Source organism: Sminthopsis crassicaudata, chromosome 4, assembly GCF_048593235.1.
Source record: "Sminthopsis crassicaudata isolate SCR6 chromosome 4, ASM4859323v1, whole genome shotgun sequence".
Lineage (NCBI taxonomy): Eukaryota > Metazoa > Chordata > Mammalia > Dasyuromorphia > Dasyuridae > Sminthopsis > Sminthopsis crassicaudata.
The window spans coordinates 400,406,351-400,426,036 of record NC_133620.1 but is presented as its reverse complement, the minus strand read 5'-3'; the positions used below and the strand labels follow the sequence as shown (position 1 = coordinate 400,426,036).

The 19,686-nt window shown below is 38.3% G+C and overlaps 1 protein-coding gene across 11 annotated transcripts in view; it reads right to left on the bottom strand.

Annotated features, from left to right (window-relative positions):
* Positions 1-2,678: 2,678 nt before the first annotated feature.
* CDC42BPA (CDC42 binding protein kinase alpha) overlaps positions 2,679-19,686 on the bottom strand; it is a 328,754-nt gene continuing 311,746 nt past the window's right edge. For 7 of the 11 annotated variants that reach the window (XM_074262585.1, XM_074262589.1, XM_074262587.1 and 4 more), the window contains 3 exons: positions 17,524-17,653; positions 8,132-8,289; positions 2,679-7,409 (listed from right to left, as the gene is read on the bottom strand). In XM_074262585.1, the coding sequence (XP_074118686.1) occupies positions 7,278-7,409; positions 8,132-8,289; positions 17,524-17,653 (420 nt within the window). In that variant the 3' untranslated portion in view covers positions 2,679-7,277. The remainder of the gene's footprint in view (positions 7,410-8,131; positions 8,290-17,523; positions 17,654-19,686) is intronic. The other 4 variants (XM_074262586.1, XM_074262590.1, XM_074262596.1 and 1 more) reach the window with 1 other exon arrangement.

Here is a 19,686-nt window from a genome sequence, read left to right as displayed (position 1 = left end):
TCTAACCTTTCTGCAGCATTTTATACAATTGTTCCCCTCTCCAACCCCCCGCCTAACCAAATAGTCTTCCCTTCTTTTTCTTCTTGCTCCTACTCTCCTGATTCTTACTCCATTTGGAGCACTCCTCCTCTCTTCTCAGTCCTTCACCAGCTCTTTTCTCCCAAATGTTGGTGTTTCTCCAAGAACCTGCTACTGACCCTTTTTTCTCCCTTTGCACTCTTTGTCAGTTACTAATTTTTCTCCCATGGTTTGTCATCAGCTCTGATGCATCACGGTACCCAAATCTATGTATCCTGATAGCTTCTTTTAGCTCCAATTCCTTATATCTGATTGCTTGACATCTGCATCTTAACCCCCTAGGATCTCAAACGCAACGTGTTTGAGACTAAACGCACCTATCATCTTCCTAGCTTCCCTGTTCTGTTTTTTGTTCTATAGGGCTACCAACTTCCTGATCAGTTGGGACTGAAAATTTTGAGTAATAACTCTCTTTCTCTGTCTCTGTCACCCGCATACCATTCCCCACCCCCGCCCAGCTTAGATCTTCATTACCAATTGCATAGATTGTTATATGTTTATAGCTTTTCTTGCCTCCAGTCTCCTCTCGTTTCACACAACTACTACAAAAATTTTCTTAAATGTATGGCCAGGTCATTTCTCTCTATATAAATTCTTTAGCATCGCACAAAAGAAGAAACCCTTTTTGTCAGCAGATTTCATCTCACTCTCTTTTCTTTCAGACTTTACATTTTAGTAAAACTGGACTCATTGCTGATCCTGGATCTCCTTCTGCCCTCTACCACGTCCAGGATTCACGCAGGTCATTGTCCATGCTGGGGATGAATTCTTTCCCACATTTCTGCCTGATGAAACTCTTCTGTTCTTCCAGTGTCCAGCTCAGCTACTGCCCCTTCCAGAATGCCCTCCCCGATCTCCTGCTGTAAGTCTGGAGAGGCAACACGGCAGGGATCTCCTCCTCCTATTTCGTATCCCACTTTATCTAGACTATCACTCTTGTATATTTAGCACATTCTGCCTCATGGTAATAAGTAACTGCATATTGTCTTATTCCTCTCCACTCCCAAGTTGGAGAGCTCCTGGAGATCTCGTATCCCGAGCATCCAGCAGGTGCCTTGCCCATTTGCTTATTTCTTGATCACAGGATCAGAGGTTTAGAGCTGGAAAGAACGTTAGAGGCCACAAATGCCATTTTACAGATGAGGAGACTGAGGTAGAGAGCAGTTAAGGAACTTTGTCCACTGTCACACAGCTACTAAGTGTCTGGGGCACAATGTGAATCCAGGTCTCCAAGACGCCAGGTCCAGGGCTTTGTCCTTTTTGTCACACTGACTCTTGAAACTTGAATTTACACGAAGAGAGCTGACCCGATGGACTTTTCCGGACAGCATCACAGCAACGTTTTGCATGCTGCTTAGTTGCTGGGTTAAAGCATCACAGCCTCGCTGGGTTAAGTTCTTGCATTAAGGAGGAAGACTCCTTCAAAGAAGGCAGAGAAGGCCGACGGAGATCAGAAAAGAGAACTACTTAGGAAATCATTTTTGTTCAATAAAAAGCAGCATTTCTAAACACTGATATTTATTTCCCGGAAGTGATGAGTTTTGAACCTACGTATGTAGACAACCACTTAATTAACTGGACTGTAGGAGCCATACTGTCCAGTCTCCTTTAATGGAGATACAGTTTCTAGGATTCAGGATCAGTGTGAGATGTGTCTCTAGGCTGAGGAAAGAGGAGGGTTCCCATTTACCTTTAGGAGCTCTCCTCTGGAAGAACCAGGAGCAGCTAATCTCGGGCCACTTAGGCCATCACCCACCGCCCTCGATGTTGACCATTCCCTGCTTTCCAGGGTCCCTTCACAAACCACGGGGGCTGCCCTGAGATGCCCGCGCTTGTCTGGGGCGAGATCAGGACTCGGGTGTGACTCTGGCCCCCCGCGGTCTGACCTTCCCTCGCAGCCTCAGGACTCTCCGCGTCCCTTTGCTTCCCAAACCGTGACGGCCGCCGGGCAGCAGCACACGAAGGTGAGTAGTGGGCATGGCGCCCAAGCCGGGGCCCTCTTCAGAGACGCCGCCCCAGGGAGGCAGAGCTTCCTACTCAAAAGGTTTGGTCCCTCTGAAAGCAGGCCAGGCTTTCTGTCATTCAGGAAACAGGAGAAACATGTCCCAGCCCACTTGGGGAGTCTCTCTGTAAGGGGCCAGGCAGGACTGGGGTCTCTGTCAAGGCTGGTACTGGGCAGCAGGAAGACAAGACTGTCCATACACATGTAAAACCCAGCCTGACAACGAGGAACAGTGACTGAGTTGTCCCGGCGGCGTGCCGACAGCCAGCCTTTGTATTGTGTCTTCGAGGGGCGGGAGCTGCACCGGGTGCTCGTTGCACACTCGCAAGGAGCCTGGGAGGCAGGCGCTGGGACCACCCCCACTCTGGCTATAAGACTGAGGCAAACGGGGCAAAAATGACTGGCGTAAGATCCCACAGCAGGTGTTTGAGGCTAGAACGCCGGCGTTTCTGACCCCGGGCCTGCGGTCTAGCCCCGGCAGTGTCGGGTGAGAAGGCCGTCACGTGATGAAACTAAGATGAAAAGATCTGTCCCTTTTCCTTTCTCCGTTACTCGTCTTAAAAATGTTAAGTGAGGGAAAAAAGACAAAACACCCACATTTCTAACAGTTCCCTGTTTTATTGCAATACATCAAAGTCAGGTTAATATCGAGTGTGTCACCAACATAAAGTACTGGTGAGGAAGTCATTCATTACATTTCTGACTGTCTCACCTTAAATATTTCTGTGCAAAAGAATCCACATCATTGTTTGTTTGGTAGCAGAGAATCTCTTACAAAGTCCCCTACAACATCAAGGGCATCAACCCAAACAAAATAAAATAAAAAATGATAAGAGGCCAAAGCAGTGTCTTTTCCCCTCCACACAGATTTGTCAGCTTTTATATTCTAAACAAAAAAGTGATTACATCTAGATCATGCAAAACTGTACAATAATATTACAATGAAAAAACCCTAAAAATATTTTTTAAAAAATAAATGATATGAAACTGTCAGACATAAAAAGGCAGGTCACTTTCTTTCCCACTGAAATGCCAAGAATGGTTTGGGTTTTTATCATATTTCCCCCCATAACTCAGGCTATTTCTTACATGTAACAGAAGATCTATTTTTGTTTCATATTTTCAAATGTGGATGGAAAGGAAGAGAAGAGTCACAGATTCCGTGATGGATTGCCAGAGAAATGGAAAACAAAGCCTCTCTGGCGGTTTCACGTTTGAGAGTCCTGGGCCTGCTGAACTGAATGCTGAACATTCCACCCCCTTCCCCCAATCCATCATCTCAACAAGCAGAATTAGTCTAAGAACTTTGGCCTGGATTAAGTCACTGAAGTCACAACAGGGAATGTTGTTCTAAAATGGGTAAAATGAAATGTCAAACACTTCTTTATATAGTTCAGAGAAGACGGAAATGGGAGGAAGGAGAAGAGTAGGAACAGAAAAGAATGAGAAGAATACCTGATTCTCTCCCATGCATTTGGCCACCATTGTCACTTATAAAGTCTGGCTTAGCAGAAGTTCCTAGACATAAAAATTAAAGCTAAACTGATTTTTTTCAGATGCTTCCACATCTGGAGAATTGACATAAAGTGTGTTATCCAAGCACACCTGCGTTTCAAGATCAGAATGTTTTGATGATTTCAAAAGCCACCGAATTCAGCTCAGTTACAGCTTTAAGTGCTTTTCCTGCTGGAGTCAGGGAAGACTGCCCTCAGCCCCCCATCAATTTACAGGCAATACCTGAGAGTTCAATATAAATTCAATCAATCATGGTTCTATCAGACTCAAAATCTTTTTTTTTTTTTTCAAATACATAATTCAGCAATATTCAGTCATTAAGTGATAAGATACATTTCTGACCACAAGAAAGGCAGAGGAGAGCTGAAAGGCCTAGTAAGAATGGTGATAAACTTTTGTTACAAAAACTGTTTTAAATTCAAGGGCTTTGAGGATGTGTATAAGAATAGAGATTTCAAACTCCAACGCTTAAATGTGGGAATGAGGAATTTTTTTTGGAAGCCAAATGACAACAGTTTATAACGCCATATTCTGAAGGAAAAGTGCCCAAATCACAGGCAATAGCTGGGTTTTTAAATAATTAGACAAATGCAACTTACTTTAGCAACTTCTGAGGTTTTTAGTTTGGGCAAAAACTGAATAAATTATGGGTCCACCAAAAGCACATGATAAAATGTCTCTAAATTCAAGGGCAGACAATGACCAGGCAGGCTCATAGTTGAGCTGTGCAGATGCCCCGGCCTAGAACCATGCTCCACTGCTCCCAACCTTAGACAGATGCCGGGCAGAGCCCCTTTAAGCCATGGCTCTCCTGTCTGTCAAGAGGAGAACGTGCTCCTTCCACAAGCCCCCAAGCCACCCGCAGCAAAGGAGAGATTCCGTGTGGGCCACATCTTTTCATTCGTGTCCCCTGGCCTCCTCTAATGGTCAACAAGGTTATTTTTCTTTCTTTGGGTCCTTTTTTCCCAGAGATTCTTTGGTGGTTTTTTGGGTACCTGCTCAGATAGTCCTGAATGTATTACACTAGGCTACTAGGGGAGATGATGATCAAATATGGGCCCAGGATAAATGCCACCAATAGATTAACTAAGGAGGAGAGTCTCTTCTTGCCCAACGAGCCTGGGGCGGGGAATTTCAATCAATTTCCTATTGAAATTATCCTTCTACAAACAATTCTTTATTAGAAAGTATAAGTGATCTCCCTGGTCCAGGACAAGCAGGACAAGCTATGACCTGCAGATCTCTGCCCAGGCTCTGAGGGGCATTCTATTAATTTCTCCTTTTGGGGGAGATCTCGCAGGGTGATCGGAGCCCAGTCTTCCAGGAGGGGCACAAGCTGGCCCAGAACCTAAGAGTTCACTGGTATGATATGAGACATCCTTTAAGGAAGGGAAATCCCTAAGAAGAGTTGAAGTAGGAAAGGCAAGACTGAAAATAAGGTGCTCCCTGGGGGCTTCTTTCCGTCTGTTTTGTCTTCCTTATATCACAATGGTGATGAAGTGCAGCAGAACTGGGCAACAACATTAAAACATTTGCTGGTTTTCCATCATTTCTAATGCTAAATGCCACATTTAGAAAAATGTGAGATTCAAATGACAGTGAACTATAAGGTACAAACTTAATATCTGAACAAGTCAAATTGTATAGACAGCATATTAAATAATTCTTAGAATGCAAAAACTTTATATATTTTTCCAAATGTAAAATAACTTGGAGGTGACTAGTACTTTGGAACAAGTGTGCCTGTGATAAAATAAAATACAATAATTTTATATCAGGTATAGACTCCAGCATGCCCAATGGCACTGACTGCAATTTTAAAAAACTCTTCAATTTGTTTGCCTATAAAATAACCCTAGCCCAATTCTTCTTTCCCTAAAAAGCTCTGCACGTTTTCCCTCAGAGTGGTATAAACTTGGACAGACTGATAAAACTGACACTTTTCTTACCACAGGAATATATAATGAACACATAGTTATCAGTGGTCAAATGATCAGCACAAATGCTGGAATCCCAATTTATGATGCAGGAAAAAAATTCTTTTAATACAGTGGAGTATTAGTGTATGTCCCTGGAAGGAGAGCAATTTTGTAAATCTCTAATTTTTAGTGAAGCTCATGTAAGGAGAATCCAAGGAGCTGATTTCTCTTTCTTTTCCTCCCTCCCTTTTCTACTTATGTCATCTGATGGAGGAAATGGTTTCAGACCTCCATCTCATGACAAAAGTACAAAACTCCAGATTAACTTGGATTGTGAGAAAATGGACTTTGGTCTATTCTCAGTTGACTTTTCTGGGGTGCCCCCAAATAGTGAAGAAGCAAATTAAAAATGCAAGTAACAGCACAATCAACCCAATCAAGCAAGAAATCTGCTTGGAAGGAAGCTTGAAAGATATTTTGGCAGAACTGACAATTCTGGGATGACTAACTGACTAAACATGAACATCTTTTGTGTTAAACATTTTAAAAATTATCCTCAGATGAAATTAAGAAAAGTTTTGGTTGAGGCTGCTTAAAATGTATGCATTTAGTTGACTGAAGTTTTAGTTATTTGGTAAACTGCTTTCAGTTTAGAGGAAGAATATTCCCCTTCAAAGTAAAATGAGTTCCTTCTAGAGAAATTGTTTTCTGCTGTAAACTACAGTAATGCAGGGGGTGGGGGTGGGGGGGAAGGACATAATGTATTCCAGAAAAAAAGAAAAAGAAGCACTTTTGTGATCCTTAAGGACTGCCCTGTAGGTTTTGGGATGGAGGAGTTTAGAGGTTGGCAAGAAATCTTATCTCTTCATTCATATAACAGATGGGAAGCGTAATCTTTAAAATGAAGATAATGGCTTTAATTCTAGTATGGAAAAATAGGAAAGACATGTCTTTGATGACAAGAGAAATTAAAATGTTCTTCTGACACAATCTTCCAAAAGGAATGTTGCTTTCTCTAGCTCTCTCTTTCAAACAAATATCAAATGGTTTTTTCAACATTTAAAATTATTTAGCATGAAAACATATGGAAACAACACAATTCTTTTAAATTAAAGGATTTCTTTCTCTTAAATATGCATCCATCTTTTACTGAATACATGATGCTTCTCTCTTAATATATACAATCAGTATTTAACTCTTAAATCTGTGTATTTAAACTCTGTATTGTAGTAAAATATGTATTGTTTTAATTAATAAGGATTCACTGGTAACAATCAGATTAACATTCAATTGTGATGGCTGAATGAAAGCTTTATGATGCTCTTGGATGTACTGATTCTCCCCACAAAGTTATGGGTTCACTGTGCTATCTTACAGTATGAGACTCTAGTGCTCATTTAAATCTTACTCATTTTTAGTTATCTGATCTATTTATACTACCTTTTTTGAAGGGAGTGAAAGATAATGAAAGCAGTTGTAATTGTATGAAATGAAATCAATACAAATAGAAATCTGTGGCAGCTATTTGACAAAAGTTTGCCCTTTTTTTGCAGCTGTTGTTAAATCTGGGGGCAAAATTCATCTTTGAATCACATCAGAAGGTAAACCTTATCTTTCCTACTCCCACCTCCCTTCTGATACCAGTCCCCAGATAATTTTCAGGCAGAAGTGAGGGGAAGAGATGAAAGCGAGAGAATAGGGTGAGTGGAGGGTAGCCGTGGGAGAAAAGCCGGTCTGATGTCTGATTTGAATGCTGAAGCAGTTCATGAGTCCCAACTCACGTGGTCAGTGCTCTCCAGAGAGAGGCTCTTGGTCTTGTGAGGAGAAATGGGGCTGGGAGGGCTGCTGAGGTTGGAGCTGTTGGAAGCTGTAGAATGCCTTGGAGAGTCAGAGTCCTGCAGCCCCAAAAATTAGGACATTATTGATGAGCAATAATTATAGCTGACATTTATATAGAACATTATGGTTTACAAAGTGCTTAACATGATCTCATTTGATTCTCACAATAGCACTATGAGGGAGTAAAGGCATTATCTCTTTTTACATATGAGGAAACAGCAGGAAAACCATGTTTTTCTGACTCCAAATCACAACATTGTTGTGGGATATGCACGAGCCTCCACCGGAGACTCCCCTCCCTTACTGCTCTCCCTCCACTTTGATAATTTTGTTTACTTTTTCCAATATCTTTATTCTGGAGGCATTATTGTATGTACATGAAAGAAGAGTACATGGAGGTAACTATTCATGGAAGCACTTTAGAAATGTGTGCTCTTTTCATACAGGCCAGACTACTGACTTAGCTGAAAAACTCCTTTTCAAGGTATGGGATCCTATAAAATTCTAGCTTATAAACCCAAGTTACTTGGTCTCATTGTTCACAGAGTAAGAGTGACTAGTGATTCACTGAAACTGCTAAAGGCTGATCTCAAGATGGAATAATTTAAGTAAACTCTGTATTGCAACTTCTCCCCATCCATACATTTCGTCTCTACTTCAAACTTTATCAGACTGAATACTGAATTCTAATATACATTTATGAACTGCTAATACCAGATCCCAATTCTTGCGGTTCCCCAAATTTCCATCCATAGTCTTTAGTTTCTGTCACACTCACCTCTCGGTCATAGTCCCTTGCTGGCACATCACTTCCTTGGTCCATACCTCCCGAGGACAACGAACCATCTGAGGGAGAGGTCATAGGCTGCCGTTTTGTCCCGTAGCTTCCTCCTGAGAATTCTCTCCTTAATGCACTACCATTTTGTGAAGATGATCCTAAAATATTGTGCAAATTACTTGTGTTACTTGTGTGAAATCAAAGTTTGGTGGGACTTCATCAATTGGGATAAGGTAGTAGAATCTTAATTAGTTAATATCATTATATCTTTTTTATACCTGATTTAATAAGAAACAGACTTATTTGTAATTTATAGGCAGAAAAAGAAGTGGAATGAACACTTTCAAAATCTTTTTGTTGATGTTTATGTAAATTTTTTTTGAGAGCAAGGGGAGATGCAAAAGATAGTACTGCAAGCAACTATAGCCAGTCGAGAGGTATAGCTAACAAAGTGGATGATGATATAGGTTAACCCTCCACTCTCCAAAAACGACGGGTTAGAACTATGGGTCAAGTCTAATAAGTTTAAATTTAATGAAGATTAAATATACTAGGTTACAAAGTTCCATGAAGGTAAGAATAAGTCTAAACTTGATATTGCCTACAGCACAAATAACAGTGCTCAGCATGCAGAAAGTGCTTAATAAATATTTATATGTTTGTTGGATGAATAAATCAATGTAAATTCAGACATTGAAAAATCATTTGCACAAGGATAAAGTCATAAAGGCATGGCTAAATTATGAAATATGAGAAAAAAACAAAACAAAACAAACAAACAAAAAAAAACCCTGGAGCTTTTAGTAGACTTTAAGCTCAAAATATTATTAGATTAGAAATTATTCTGTCTGAATATCTGAAAAAATATAATAAAATTTAGTTTGGAGAAAATGACATGAAAATGGGGGTGGGGTGGGATGACAGTTCTCAAATATTTTAAGGATCTTCACTCCATAAAAGGATTGGTCTTATTCAGCTTAGCTGAACAATGGAAGGAGGAGCATTTTGTGGATATTAAGGAGAGGAAGATTTAGCTTCACTGGAAGTAAAAAGTTCCTAACATTTAGGGTTATTACGAAGTTGAAAAGTTGCTTTATTAGTTATTAAGTCCTTGTCTTCACTTGACATCTTTCAAAGAAAAGCAGGATGAATTGGGAAGATGGTAAAGGACATACTTTTTTTTAAGTACGAGTTGGACTAGATGGTCTCTCAACCTTCTTTTAATTCTGAATCCTGTGATGATATGTGACTTCTCTTTTTTACTTTACCCACAATTCCATTTTAACTTTAATTTTAAAGTACTAGATTCAGATTAGATTTTGGTAAACAATAAGCTGAGTAATAGAAAGAACAAAGGAGTCATAAAATTGGAGAGAAAAATATCATGATTAATAAAACTGTCAGGATCAAGAAGCAGAATCTAGGCAGCTTTCCAATCATAACAAAAATTTTTGAAGATTTCCTAAAATGAGAAACTAGCCTCCAAGCAAGGAGGCAGAAGAGAGACCACCTACCCTAGGTCTGAGGTTTTTCCCTTTAATGTTTAAGTTACAGAGAAAAGGAGGAGTCAATCCTGAGGGAGGATGGGAGTGAAAAAACAATTCAGATTTTTGGATAGGTAAGAAGTATGAGTTGATCTGAGCCTTTTTCAAAAATTTCAAGCTTCACACTTCCTCTAAGTGTACTAACAAAAGAAGGCAATCTCCAGTGTTGGTTCTGAAGGTCAGGTATTTGGGTCTCTCCTTAAAAATAAGAAAGCTTCTTTTTGTGGTGGCAATGAATTGGAAACTGGGGAGATATTCATCAATTGGAAAAGGACTGAACAACTTATGGCATCTGAAAGGGATGGGATATAATTAGGCTATAAGAAAAGCTAAGGGATGGCTTCAGAGAAACAGGAAAAGATGTAAAATGAGCAGAACCTGAAGCACAATTCCCTGTACATAAAGCTGACAGATTTGGGTGAGAAGAAGAAAGAAGCTCTATGCTCTATAAAGGGGTATAGCACAAACAGAATTTTAGCAAAAACACTTCTAGGAGCTGTTAGTTACTTCCATTGATCATAAGTATTTAAATATTATTTAAAATAAGCTTGAGCCCACTTTCCCTGGGATCTATATCTATAGATACTGGTGAAAGAGTGCAGCATAAACTTTTGTACCAACCGTTCCCATTATTCCTTCCTTAGTAAATGCTCCTTTGCTAAAAGCTGTGTCTAGCTGAGTCTAATCGAGTCAATACTCAATAAGTATTTATTAAGCACTTACTATGTACAAGACACTATGCCAATCACTAGGGACAAAAACTAAGGCAAAAGCAGTCTCTGAATTCAAGGAGCTCAAGGAGCTGTCCTTAGGGGAGACAACAAGGAAATGACTGTAGAAAACACAAACAAAACTGCATTCCCTGACCTGCTTCTCCACTCTATCAGGACAGTTAGAAGGAAGGCTGAGTTGGGGAGACCTGAGTTCAAATCCTGCCTCAGACTTTTGTTTAGCTGAGCAACACTGGAAAAGTCACAACCTCTATCTGTCCCCATTTCCTTATCTGTAAAATGGGAATAATAGCATCTCTATCAGAATTATCATGAAGATAAAATGAGATTTTTTCCCAACACTTTGTAAATCTTAAAGCACTATATAAAGTTATTACCTCAAGTACACATGAGGACATTTGCCCTTAGGCAATATCCCTTGTTATTACTCATATGAGATCAAATGAGATAATATTTGGAAAATGATTAGCACAATGCCTTGTACAAAGATGTTTAACTAATGTTCCCTTCTTCCTTCCCATTCCTTCTCTCTCTTCTCCTATATTTCTATTTCCAAGAACAATAAAATCTCTTTACTAATCATAAACTCTTATCACCCCATCTTGCCCTATGTCTGATCCCTCCTAAATCTACTCTTTGTCTAATATTGGCTATGTCCAAAATTTTACTTTTCACCACAAGTCTCTCACCTCTCTGTCAGGAGGTGGGCAGGACACTTCATCACTTGAATTGTATACGGTCACTGAACTGATCAGAGGCCTTCCATCTCTTAGTTCTTTTTTTGTTGCTGTTACTGCATAAATTTAACCTCCACCTGCATTAGTTCTTACAACCTCTAGCTCCTTATAAACATGTATCAGGGTTTTTTTTTCAGCCATTCCCTTTTAGTTTTCAGTTTTTTGCTATTACAAAAGTTGTTGGTATTGTGTACATTGCTTTTAAACATGAGTTCTATTCTTTCTTTGAAGTTTTTGGAGGTATAGATGGGTGTGGAGTTAACTTGGTTCATTAAGTGGTTACTCTTGGAAAAGGAGGACAATATAGCTAGAGAAGAACAAAGTCTAAAAGGTGCTTGTACTTGAGAGCTGGAATGCTTGATAAAGATGGAACTGGAACTCTGATGAAAGCTTCAGTTTTATCTCATTATTACTACCTCCCAAGCAGTGACTTCTTCCACAAGGGAGTCAGAGCTGGGTTTCACCATCAAGGACTCTTTGAGGTAGCCAGAGATGTTTAAAAGCATTGTTTAGAAACTCTGTAGGTGTGGTCTAATGGGGAGGGAAGGGGAGAAGAAGAGGGCAATGAGAGCTTATTGAGAATTTGCTCTAGCAAAGTAGGTTTTTGTAGAGAATTCCTTTGTTTCTCCTACAGTGCTAAAAAAGGAAATTCTGTATACTTAGTGTCAGTAGATATTTATTAAGCACTTATGTGCCAGGCACAGGGCTAAACACTAAGGTATAAAAAAAGAGACAAAAAAGTCTCTGCTCTTAAAGAGCTTACAATATAATAGAGGAAACAAGTTATGTAGAGGATAAATGGGAAATTGAGAGAAGGCATTAGTATTAACAAGGGCTGGAAAAGGTTTCTTGTAGAAGATGGATTTTAGTTAGGACTCAAACGAAACCCCCAAAAGATTAACCAAAGATGAACTTGTTCTGCAACTGGTTCACTGATAGAAAAGGATGGGGAGGGGGATTAAGTTTTTTGTTTTTTTTTTTGTTTTTTTTTTTTTTTTTTATAAAAGGTACAGGTTTCTTGAAAATTAAGTTTTATAGACATCTTAAAAAAACATACTTCACCTCTTCCTTGAGAGAGCCAACCCTTGATATTTGTTTAAAAAAACTAAACAAACCCAGAAAAGGGGGAAAAATAGCATTCTGAAAACCCTCCTGAAAACATGTGCAATATTTGTAGACCTCCTACCTCTGCAGAAGGATGAGGTAAGACTACTTTCTTATATCTTTTCTTTTGAAACCTACTCGTTCTTTATAATTTTGTCATATTCATTTTTTACTTTTTTATGGTTGCTCTTTTCATGTACATCATTGCAGTCACAACATGTATTATTTTCTTGACTATGCATTCTGCATCCATTTATGTGGGCTTAGGGTTAAACGCCCCTTCACGGACACATTAATCATTTCTTTTGGAAAGGTTTTTGTTAGAATTCTTACAAGGTGCTAAGTCACTGGAATGGATAGAGACAATAATTATCTAATTTAGCATGGTTCAGTATTATTGATCTGATCCTACAAGGAGATATTATGGGCCAGAACTTGAAACAAGGTACTGAGTGGAACTGAGGAGACAATGGTTAAGTCTAATTTAGCATTTATTTAATCCTACAACAAATAATGGTTTCCTAGTGATATAATGATTGGTGTGCACTCAGTGTGCAGCATATAAGCAAGAAGCTCCCAGGGCCAAAGAGGATTTCAGGAGATTCAGAGCCAGGATTCAGTTGAGGAGATTCACAAGTCGGGCAGAAAGAAGGAAGACAGAGAAGTGGTGGCAGGAGAGCACTGAAACCAATTCCGGAAGGCCTCCAGAAAACTAACCGAGCGCCAAGTGAAGGAGATAAGATTTGGAAAGAGACAGTAAAGGACTTTAACTCCTGGCTGCATTTTGAGATTATTGAAACTGAATTGAAAGGAAGGCTGCCTCCAGAAGCTCCCCAAGAAACCTGCTCCCAGAGAAGGATGATAATTTGGAGAAAAGAACATTACAGGTTTTGGAAAGGTTTGACCATAGGGACCAGGATGAGGGGAGGCTTTGGCAGAGACTAACGAGTAACTGCATGATATGATCATTCAACTTCATTTAGGTGGCCCAGTAATACTATCGACCTGGAAGTCAGGAGACATTAGCTGGGTGACCCTGGGTAAGTCTCTTAACCCTGTTTACTGCCACTCCTCACCTGTAAATGAACTGGAAAAGGCAATGGAAAATTGCGCTAAGATTGTTGCCAAGAAAACCCCAATTGGGGTCACAGAGAGCTGGACGTGACTGATCTTGAAGAACTCCTTTTTGCCTGGTTCACCGATAGCTATTTCTATTATGAAAAGATATGTGAGATTAGGCCCTGGAGGCCATTAATGCAATAATGGGATATGAGACGGGAATTCTGGCACATTCCTCAGGGGACTGAACTGAAAGTCCTAAGGCTGGCATATAAGAATGCCCAGAGGGTGGCGCAGTAAAGATCTTTATCTAGTTCCTCGTAGTGGCATGGGGGACCCCATGTGTGGAGTCTGAAAAAAATAGACTGGACAATTGAATGATCTTCTCTTTGGAGTCAGGACCAGCCGTCATTTTGCTAATGACTCTTACCACATACAGCTGTTCGTGGGGTACATTAATACCCATAAATGATATTACACACCTTCTGAAAAAGTAAATAATCAGTTTTTATATTTTTAAGGAGAGACTATGGTATAGGTCCATCATGGGGCCATGATGCTATGTTGTGGTAGGCTCGGTCCATCCTTAACTGAGGATGGAAAGACCCACTCTAAATTGCCCACAATAGTACTCTCATTGTTCAGTTTGTATTTTGCAAAGGAATTTTTGCATTTTTTGTTTTCAAGTTTTTATTGTCTCAATATATTCCTTAAATATTATTTTAATATTAATATTAAGTTAATATTAATAATAATATGTTAGAAATCAGCTTTTTTTTTAAAGTTAATTTTAGTAATAGTCCCTTAGATGATTTTGGGATAAAAAAGAAACAATATTTATTTTATTTAGGTGGCAATGATTTCCCTTTAAGAAAGGAGGCCATTCTCGGGGCTTGGATGATCTGGAGAACTAGAAATCCAAAAAGTTACACTTATATTAAGTCAGGATTCTGGAGGTTTTAACGGAATTCCTATTGCCTTGTGAGGACTTCTTTTTCACCTAACATTGTTGAATGCAAAAGCAAAGGAAGGTAGCATTTTTGTCTTAATTTAACTAGTTACTGAATCTGAATGTTGTCTTAACAACAGTTATTTTAATGCTCTATGAAGGATTCATTGCATTCTAATCCTGAGTTTGAAGCACTGGACTAATTTAAGATAGATGTGGCCCAGATTATCAGTGTTCCTAGCTCTGGCCTCTGAGGCAAGTTTAACATTTTATAAAGCTATCATGTTCACCTTCCCCCACAAGCCTCTTCTTCTCCAGGCTAACTATCTAATTCTGTTTGTTCCCAAAGCACTTCCATAAAATTTAAATTTATTTATCATGTTCTTTGAGAATACCTCTCAATTCTTTTCCTTTTTTGGGGTATTAATCTTGCTTTGGAGTGATAAGTCCTATATTTCCTTAATTTTGTGCAGGTTTTCAATTTGGTCATCTTTTAGATCTGTTCTCATTCATTCAACTGTGCCAAAAGTATACATTTGAATTGATGTGCTAAGTGTCAATTGTTCTAAAGGTGTTTTTCTCATTAAGCCTTCTTTAGGATGCCAGTTTATTTCAGCATGTAATCTGTTTGAACTTTCTTTTTGTTAATTCTTATACTAGATGTGTCTTTCCTGGGAAGGATCAACATATTTATAAGTATTACTTTTATCCACTGGTTAATTTAAAACTTTTTATTCAGGCTTAAAGCCATCATTCTCTATTGTTACTTGACATACATTAAGGACTTCACATTTATCAAAGCAGTAATAGCTTCTATTTATATATCACTTTAAAGTTTGCAAAAGTTCATTTTATTCTCATAACTGTGGGAGACAAATCCTCTTACTATCCTTATTTTATAGATGAAGACAGTCATAGAGAAGTGAGAACTTGCCTGGCTTCCTAGAACTGGTAAGTATCTGAGCTTGGATATAAACTCAGATCTTCACGACTTTAGGTCCAGAGCTGTACCCATAATACTATCTACCTAACTGACAAAAATGGCTTCATCTTTATGAGATGAAATGGCTATTTAATGTGCTTTTCAGGGAGGCCACAGAACTTGATAGTTTCCATGCAAATCAAAGTCATAGAAATTTTAATACAATTCTCTCTTTGATTTAAAAACTATCAATTTTACTTGAGTAATGATAGTGGGATTTAAGGCTAAGCAGAATAACAGTGGCCTTAATTTATCATCTTGAATTTGATGTAAATTCTTCTTGATATTATTGTTTTGGTAGTTATTTTTGAAATAGAGAACAGTCATCCATGAGTATATCAAATATTCTACTATTCTCAATATGGCTGGTTTGTTTTATATACTAGAGATACATGACCAAGTATGAGTGTGTAATAAAAGTCAAAAGCTTTGTGATAATCATTTAAGATGACATAAATGTCTGGGAGTTTAGGGTGGCTTGTTCAATAATGGTTAAATTGATGTGTTGCTCTTTACATTCCCTTGAATGTTCTGAAAATCTTTTTTTCTCAACTATTTTTTCTACCTGCTTATGCACTTTTGGATTGATCCAAACTGTGAAGGCTTAGTATAATGTCCATAAACATGTTACTGGCTCACACTTTGAATGCTATTCACACTAGAATGAGAGTAATCAATATCTGATGCCTTCCATTAAATACAATGGTTTCAAGCTTGCACAAGGGAGGATGCTGACAAGGGCTTTGCTAGTAATTCATGCATCTCTACATTAAACTCCCAATCAGTGATTGTGGATTTTATTTGGACCTCTCACTTTCCAAAGGTACTGAGGTTCAAGCAATCTCCCTTGAGGTAACTGTCATCGCTCATTATATCAACGGCATACATGCTTTCAATCTCCTATCTGATCCAATCGGTGCTTTTGTTGTGATGGATTTCTTTTAGCCTCATCTGGATAGGTTTCAGAACTTTTTTTTAAGGGTTCTCACACTCTCTGATAATTTCTTTGTTTCTTAAACCTCTCCAGGATAATAACAAGTTGTTTATTTTCTGAAGCTGCTATGATTCCTTGTATTCCCTTAAATTTTTTACTTTCGCTTTCAATTTTTGATTAACTTTATCAAACATTTTCATTTTTTTGGTTCCAATTTGCATTCTGTTGTTGCCTTAAAGCAACATAATATTCAAAATTCCTGTATTGCTGTAATTTTCCAATATCTTTCCATAGGTCTTCAACAGTGTTCTCAGCTCACTTCTGCAAATACTCACACATTTTTAATACTTGTTTTTAAGAGAATGTTCCTAGATAGCTCCACCTTTCCTTCTATGCTCCATACTTGTGGCAATGATCACAGAGCATATTGTTGTGTGCAAGTCCTGAAATATTTTTATACTCTGTCAAATATTGTGGGATGATGCATTCTTTCATGATGATAATTCTAGGAGATACCAACTTTGGGGGAATTTTTTTATTAGTTAGATTTATGCTGTGAAACTCAAAAAAGGTTTTGGAAACTATATTCTAAGTATGCTCATCTTTTTACAAAGTTTTGGTAATAATAGTTAGCATTTAACATCATTTTAAGATTTGCGAAGTTTTGTATGCTGTGAAGGTATTGCTATTATTTTAAATTTTTTTAGACAGGAAAACTGAAGTAGACAGGTTAAATAATTTGCCCAAGGTCACATAGCTAGTATCTGAGACTGGAGACAAAGTCACATCTTTCTGATCCCAAATCCAGCACTCTACCCATTGTGCCACTTGACTGCCTAAGTGATTAATAATAATTAATAATGCATTTGCATTATTCTTATCATCTATTTCATTATTGGGTAGTACTTCTGGAATTTTCATTAAATATAGATTTTCAATGAGTTCTGGTTCTTCATCTTTTCCATTTTCAGGTTTAAGTAATTCTCCAATTTCTGCTTCTGGTTTCTAATCTTAGTTGCAGAATGAAGCTATTTCTTAAGACTGCTCTATATTTATCTTCAAACACTGTTGGATAATTAGGATCTGAAGATGGGCGAAGGCCATATACCTATATCTTGTAAGATCTGCTTCCAATTTTGTAACAACAAAATGTCATTCTAGAGTATAAAAAAATCACTCCTTTCTCCAGGACATTTTATACACACTCAATGGTTTGCCTTCACTTCAATGTGAGTTAAGTATGTCAATATTCTCCTATGTAGAAAGCAAGAATTGGGATGAATAAAGGTAATGACAGCACCTCTAAAATTAAATGCAGTCAGCCCAGGGCTATGATGAATACTTCCACGGACCTTGATACTTACTCGCTGCCAGTCCACTGCTAGCACTCATGGAACGTCCTGGTTCAGGGCGTGATTTAGTGATGGATGGAATACTGACAGAGCCACTGAACACTGTCCGACTTTCTTGAGGCCTGAGGTTCTAAAGGAGTGATAGAAAAATAAATATTTCAGCCTGAGGGAAAGAATTTGTGGCAAAGACATGCTTTTCAGTATAACTGATAATAGAATTTTCCTTCCTATTAGAAAGAGCAAGGAGTGCAAATTAAACGCCACCAACTGCCCAACATAATAAGCCCCAAACAAAGCAAAACTGAATCCTGGGAGGGAGAGCTTTTTTTTTTTTTTTTTTTTTAAATATAATAAGAATTTTGTAGCAAGAACAGTGGCTTGAAATACTGAATTGGCACTAATGGTCAAATGTTGAATTACATGGACAAAGGCAGAAACAATATGAAGTACCCCATCTTGCTAAGATCTTAATGTACTAACAAATTAAACACTCCAATAAATGTCCCAAATTTACACTATTATGTTAAACCATACTGTATGTATATATAATAGATTATATAACATATTTATATATATATATATATATGTAGTTTTTCACATATAACTATTTGCTCCTATAGGAGGAGTCATTTTAAGAACCCACACAACTTAACACGGTGTCAAAGACATTGATGACATTCTTAAAATGAGGACAATAATCTGGTTAAAATGTTCATTTAGGTTATTAGTTTGAGCAGTTTTCCATCAATCTTAAATCACTCTGGCATACAATGGAGAGCGAAATGGCCATAGCATTTCCCCAAAATTATAGACCCCCAAACAGTAGTGTTATTTGGGGAGAGGGGGAAAGACTGCAATTATTCTGGGCAGACTACAAAACACATATTCTAAACAAGAATTTTAATATATTGCCTTACATAATGGGATGATCAGAAGAAATCTTGAGCAAATTTCTCCTGATTGGTTTACTATGATTTTAGGGTAATGGGACATTTCATAGGAAGATGGATGCGAGTCCAGATCACTCAGTGGGAGGTCAAAAGAAGCTCTTGTAGACAGTTCCAGTGACTGGGGCTCAGGAGAGACCAAATCTGGTCAGTGGAACTGCCTCCTCTGTGGTCTAGAAGAGAGAATTGTGAAATTATCTCACCCCTTTTACCCAGAGCTTTCTTTCCTTTGGACTTTCACATCAGACTGCAGCAAGGAGTGGGTAATGGTGGTGGCGATGCGGGGAAGAGAGATATTTTTCCTTTCTGCCACTTTTTCCTTTAAGAGTAGAAAATGACCACCTGTAAAAGGGCATGTGGAAAGTGGTCTACATTTGCCCAGATGAGAATGAGACTGAAGTTTCTGGATTTCTTTTGCTTTTGGATTTTATTTTCAGAGCTCAGGCATTAGCAGTCCTGAGAATGGATGCTTCCAGTTTTGGAAGTTATAGGATGGAAACTCCTGAGTTGAAGAGTTCCTCAATTTGAAAATCTGCAGGTGGGGCATGGGCTCCAGATAAGAGAGCTCCTCACTAGCTTGACATTTGTGGGGGGACTGTTTTGTCAATATAGGATCAAAGCCATGCTACAGCCAGCCAAAGAACTGGTGCCCCAAGTAGTCTTTCTGAGGGTATCTGAGGAGTTAATGGGTTGAGAGTTTCCTGAGTCTATTTTTGTACACTGATAAGAACATTGCATCTTATGCATTTTTTGTGGTGGAGGAAATATAAAGCTGTCCTATACCTGATAGCCATATTGCACATTAAGTACTTCTGCAAGAAGACACCCTGTTATTGATATATAGGAAAAGCTTTGGCACAGATCATACCTTGGCTTACCAAGAGATTCCCCTTGAATTTTACTTTTTGATATGGAGTCAAAGAAAGAAACTAATCTGGGGTCAGGTTTCCCAGGACTGAACCAGAATGGAACATTAAAGCCAAGAGCCTGCTGGGGACTAGGCTTCAGATAAGATTTTTTTCTAAGATGGGCAGAACTATATATGTGTCATTGTTATTATTAAACATGATGATCCATTTTTCTTTCTTGAGAATATTCATTTTTAATATTTACTTGAAAAATTATTTGATCAATAGTTCCTTAATTTCTGTATATAGTTAATAAAATATTATGATGCAAGTATATATTTATTTTTAATCCCTACCTTCCCATTTGT